At 39.6% G+C, this 4,617-nt stretch overlaps 1 protein-coding gene across 1 annotated transcript; it reads left to right on the top strand.

Moving 5' to 3' along the window:
- The first annotated feature begins 886 nt into the window (after positions 1-886).
- LOC149264243 (TMV resistance protein N-like) lies at positions 887-3,405 on the top strand. The gene is made up of 4 exons (XM_089427885.1): positions 887-1,514; positions 1,606-2,704; positions 2,807-3,127; positions 3,253-3,405. Exons 1-4 carry the CDS (start codon positions 1,018-1,020, stop codon positions 3,397-3,399), a joined length of 2,064 nt encoding a protein of 687 aa, XP_089284011.1. The 5' UTR covers positions 887-1,017; the 3' UTR covers positions 3,400-3,405.
- The last annotated feature ends 1,212 nt before the right edge of the window (positions 3,406-4,617 follow it).

Genomic DNA, 4,617 nt, shown 5'->3' with positions numbered 1-4,617 from the left:
ATAATAATACACTTTATTTTGAAAAGCATATATATAAAATATACCCCATCCAAAGCCATATACAATATACATTGGCAAAGTTTCATTATTTACTTTACAACTTAACCGTATAAATTTACCAAATATTTATAACATAATTACTCACATTTAAATACATCCAGATGTGCATATTATCTGGCCCCTCCTAGAATGCAAAATACTACTCCATCCGTCATTCTTCCCCATTCCAATGTCTATTATTATTTTTTAATTTATATAATAAGAATATATTATTTTACAATTCAAAAATTAAATATAAAAAACCATTTATAACTCAAAAATATTTTTCTCTTGAAATATTAAGCTAAAATAGTTTTAAAATTACCTATAATCACTGGATTAAAATACTTTTAAAATTACATACAATTACTACATTAAAATACTTTTAAAATTACATACAATTACTACATTAAAATAAAATCTAAAAAACATTGTTTTAGGTATCAAATATTTATATAATAATGGGAGATTACCACAGAGCTTGAGGTGGGAATCGGGAGATAAACAGCACATGTGAATGCGTGTGGGGTCCATGTGCGTTTGTTATTTTGATCAATGCAGTCCCTGTGTGTTTGTTATTTTGATCAATGCGTGTGGGGTCCATCAGCGTCTTATCTTTTAGACCAATGTGTGTGGGGTCCATCCGCGTCTTATCTTTGACTTCAAAAACGCGTTGGATATCGCCATGTGAATGCGTGTGGGGTCCGTGTACGTCTTATCTTTTAGACCAATGCGTGTGGGGTCCATCCGCGTCTTGTCTTTGACTTCAAAAACACGTTGGATATCGCCATATTCTATGGTCTATGTCGGTTACCGCAGGTGAAGGTTTAATCTAGATACCCACAATTCCTCATGCCCTTTTAGTACCCAATCTTCTACAATTTCTCTGCGCTTTTAAAACAGTGAATCGTCTCTTTGCAGACTCTGCGTCCATAGCATCCAACCATTACTACCTTAATTTCTGTTTTGATCTCGGCAATGGCATCATCTTCATCCTCCACCTTCTCCTCCGCTGCTGCTAATTCCAGCAACAAATCCCACCAAGTTTTCATAAACCATCGCGGGGTTGATGTGAAGAAAACCTTCGCCAGGTCTCTCTACCTTCGCCTTCGCGAGAAAGGATTGACGGCTTTCCTCGATGAGGAGGAGATGCAAGGGGGATATGAAATTTCTTCTCAACTCGCAGACGCTATTAGGACGGCCTCCGTTCATGTGGCCATCTTCTCTCCGAGATACGCTGAATCAGATTGGTGCCTCAATGAGCTCCTTCTGATGTTAAAGTCAAATGCTCCTATAATTCCTGTATTTTACGGCATCAGTCCGGCTGACGTTCGGTGGATGCGGGGCGTCTATGGTGAAGCTCTACAAACTCATGAAAAGAAGGGGCGAAATGATCCCAGCACTATTGAAGAATGGAGAAATGCACTCCATCAAGTTGCAAACAACAGCGGGTTCGAGCTCGACAAGTACAATGGGTAAAAACTCAAACCTTCCTCTGGCTGTATTTTATATTGGATAAATAGGCATAGACGTTTGTTTCTCACTAGGTCTACTTAATTTCTCCAGCGAGGATTTGGTGCTGGAACTGCTAGATAAGGTGGTTAAACGTCTGTTGGAAATGGTGCCAAAGCCAGATTTGTACGTGGCGGAGTATCCAACAGGCCTCGATGACAAACTGAAAGATTTTGAAGATACAGTCCTGTTGACGCAACAACAGGGCCGAAAACCCCAGATCTTAGGGATTGTGGGGTTAGGTGGTGTGGGAAAGACAACACTTGCCAAAGCATTCTTCAATAAGAAGAAATCAGATTATGATAGAAGTTGTTTTTTATGTGATGTCAGAGATCATACAACCAATAGGTCTTTACATTTGTTGCAGAGTCAACTTCTTAATAGCTTGATTGGCTTCAATCAGCATGTAAACAGTGTGGATGAAGGTAAGGGGATGCTTATAGAGCCTCTCAAATCTTGTAAAGCCATAATAATCTTAGATGATGTTGACGATGTGAATCAGGTGAAGGCATTTTTGCCCCAATCTGATGGTCTCAATTCAGGGAGCTTAATATTGATTACATCTAGAGATAAGAATGTTTTGAGAAGCTCAAAGGTTGAAAATTCATCAATTTATAGCCTATCAGGACTTAATAAAGAGCACTCCCTAGAGCTCTTTTGTTCCCATGCCTTCAGCCAAGCATTTCCTTTCCCAGAATTTAAATCTCTGGTAGATAAGTTCATAGATTATTGTAATGGATTACCCCTATCTTTAAAAGTAATTGGGGCACTTCTTTATGGTAAAGAAATATCTCAGTGGAAAGAAGAATGGGATAGTCTCCGACAAATAGCTCCCAGTGCCATACAGGACACATTTAAAATAAGCTATAACTCCCTCAATCAAGAGGAAAAAGATATATTCTTAGACATTGCCTGCTTTTTCCGATATCGCAACAGAGATGCCGCAATAAGCATATGGAACTCATCGGGCTGGAGAGGAAATCGGGGGTTTCTAAATCTACAGGACAAATCTCTTGTAGAAGTGGACCACGTGAATTTTATACATATGCACGACCACCTAAGAGACCTGGGAAGACAGGTTGCAGCGTCCTCGTTGCCTCGTCGTCTTTTAATAACAAAGAACCTCATCCATAATTTGTCACACCAATCATCTGTAAGTGTTCAGTCATTCAATCCTTTAAAGATTATTCACTAAAAGTCTGTGATTGTTTGTTGAATGAACAAATAATAACGATTGTTTTTCAACAATGGACAGGAAATAACCTTCCGCGGAATTGGGATGGTTCCCGGTGAATATAGTGGCCAGGATGATGATGATGATGTATTTGGCGTCGTTGATACTGAAAATGCTGTCTTGGAACGCAGTTTCAGGAGTGTGCAAATTCTTGATATGGAAGGTTGTCACCTGGAACCCATTTTGAGGAAGGCGAAGCCACCAAACCTATCATGCCTCAGGTGGAACAGATGTCCTCACTCTTCCCTGCCTTCCTGGGTTTCAGTGAAGAATTTAAGGATTCTACATCTGTACAAATGCGAATTAATGGCTCTATTGTGGAACCAGAAAAGTGAATCACAGGTAAATAGAAATTTGTTGGGTTAGCGTTTATATATTTAGCAGCTATTACAGCTGCACGACATTTGTGTTTGGAATGAATTCAAAAGGTTCTACAGATGAGAATGATGAACATTTTGTTTTTGCAGACACCTCTGCAGTTTCCGATATCTTTGGAGGAGATGCGGGTACGCCAATGTGAGAATTTGAGAAGCTTAACCGGTTGGAGCGGGCTACAAAGCTCAGATTACTGGATGTTTCTTTGTGCTCTCAGTTGGAAGAGCTGCCTAGTATGAAAACATTGGTATTGTTGGAGCGTTTGCGGGCTGATGGATGTAAGAAACTGAAAGGCATACGAGGGTTGGTGCATGCGACAAGGCTTAGAAGCCTGTGTGTTTCTAACTGCTCTGAGTTAGAAGAATTGCCTAGTTTGGAAACACTGGTATCGTTGGAGGATTTGCGGGCTGATGGATGTAAGAAACTGAAAGGCATAGGAGCGTCGGCGCAGGTGACAAAGCTTAGATACCTATTTGTTCGTAAGTGCTCTGAGTTAAATGAGCTGCCTAGTTTGGAAACATTGGTATCCTTGGAGGATTTGCGGGCTGATGGATGTAAGAAACTGAAAGGCATACGAGCGTCGGCGCAGGTGACAAAGCTAAGATACCTATTTGTTCGTAAGTGCTCTGAGTTAAAAGAGCTTCCTAGTTTGGAAACATTGGTATCTTTGGAGGATTTGCGCGCTGATGGGTGTAAGAAACTGAAAGGCATACGAGCGTCGGCGCAGGGGACAAAGCTTAGACGCCTATATGTTTCTAACTGCTCTGAGTTAGAAGAGCTGCCTAGTTTGGAAACATTGGTATCCTTGGAGCAGTTATGGGCTGATGGGTGTAAGAAACTGAAAGGCATACGAGCGTCGGCGCAGGTGACAAAGCTTCGATACCTATATGTGTTGGATTTAGAGACGTCTAATTTCATAAATTTAAGTTGGACATACGTGCATTGTGATTATAATGTCAAATACTGTCAGCAAGATTACATTTATATGCCAAATAATGTGATTAATTAAGTCATGGCATTAAACGTATTTAAAATAAGGATTTGGATACAAATACATGTAGAATAATGTTAATCAATTATAATTGTTAATGGACCGATTATAGTTGATTAAAATAAATAGCAATAATAATTATAGCTGAATAAGGAAATCAGAATCTATTCTGATTGATTGATTGATTGATTGATTGATTGATTTCAATCAATCTGAAATTTCAGACAGACTTGTTTCAGCTAAATTTTAGGCTGCCCTAGGATTGGGGTTTTGCACTGCTATAAAAGGGCTGAGTCTCCAAGGCTTGCAATCACTCAAAAAAAATTGTCTAATCCATTGAGGACTAGGTACTCTGTCATTTAGGATAGCCAGAGAAAAGGATTGCAACCTCTTGGAATGATTCAAGACCCAATAACTCAAGTCAAGACCAGGAGCCTTTGAGGATGGAAAGTAAGTTCCGCTGTGC

This window comes from Pinus tabuliformis, chromosome 6, assembly GCF_031772625.1.
Source record: "Pinus tabuliformis cultivar Carrire ecotype Pingquan chromosome 6, CPIR1, whole genome shotgun sequence".
In the NCBI taxonomy this organism is placed as follows: Eukaryota; Viridiplantae; Streptophyta; class Pinopsida; order Pinales; family Pinaceae; genus Pinus; species Pinus tabuliformis.
Note: the sequence above shows the minus strand (reverse complement) of the source record. Positions and strands in the feature narration are given on the sequence as shown.

Excerpts from the sequence above, each read along its gene's own strand:
- LOC149264243 (XM_089427885.1), top strand. The coding sequence starts at position 1,018 with ATGGCATCATCTTCATCCTCCACCTTCTCCTCCGCTGCTGCTAATTCC. Across the intron at positions 1,515-1,605 it reads GAGCTCGACAAGTACAATGG|CGAGGATTTGGTGCTGGAAC; the intron begins GTAAAAACTCAA and ends TAATTTCTCCAG. Across the intron at positions 2,705-2,806 it reads ATTTGTCACACCAATCATCT|GAAATAACCTTCCGCGGAAT; the intron begins GTAAGTGTTCAG and ends AACAATGGACAG.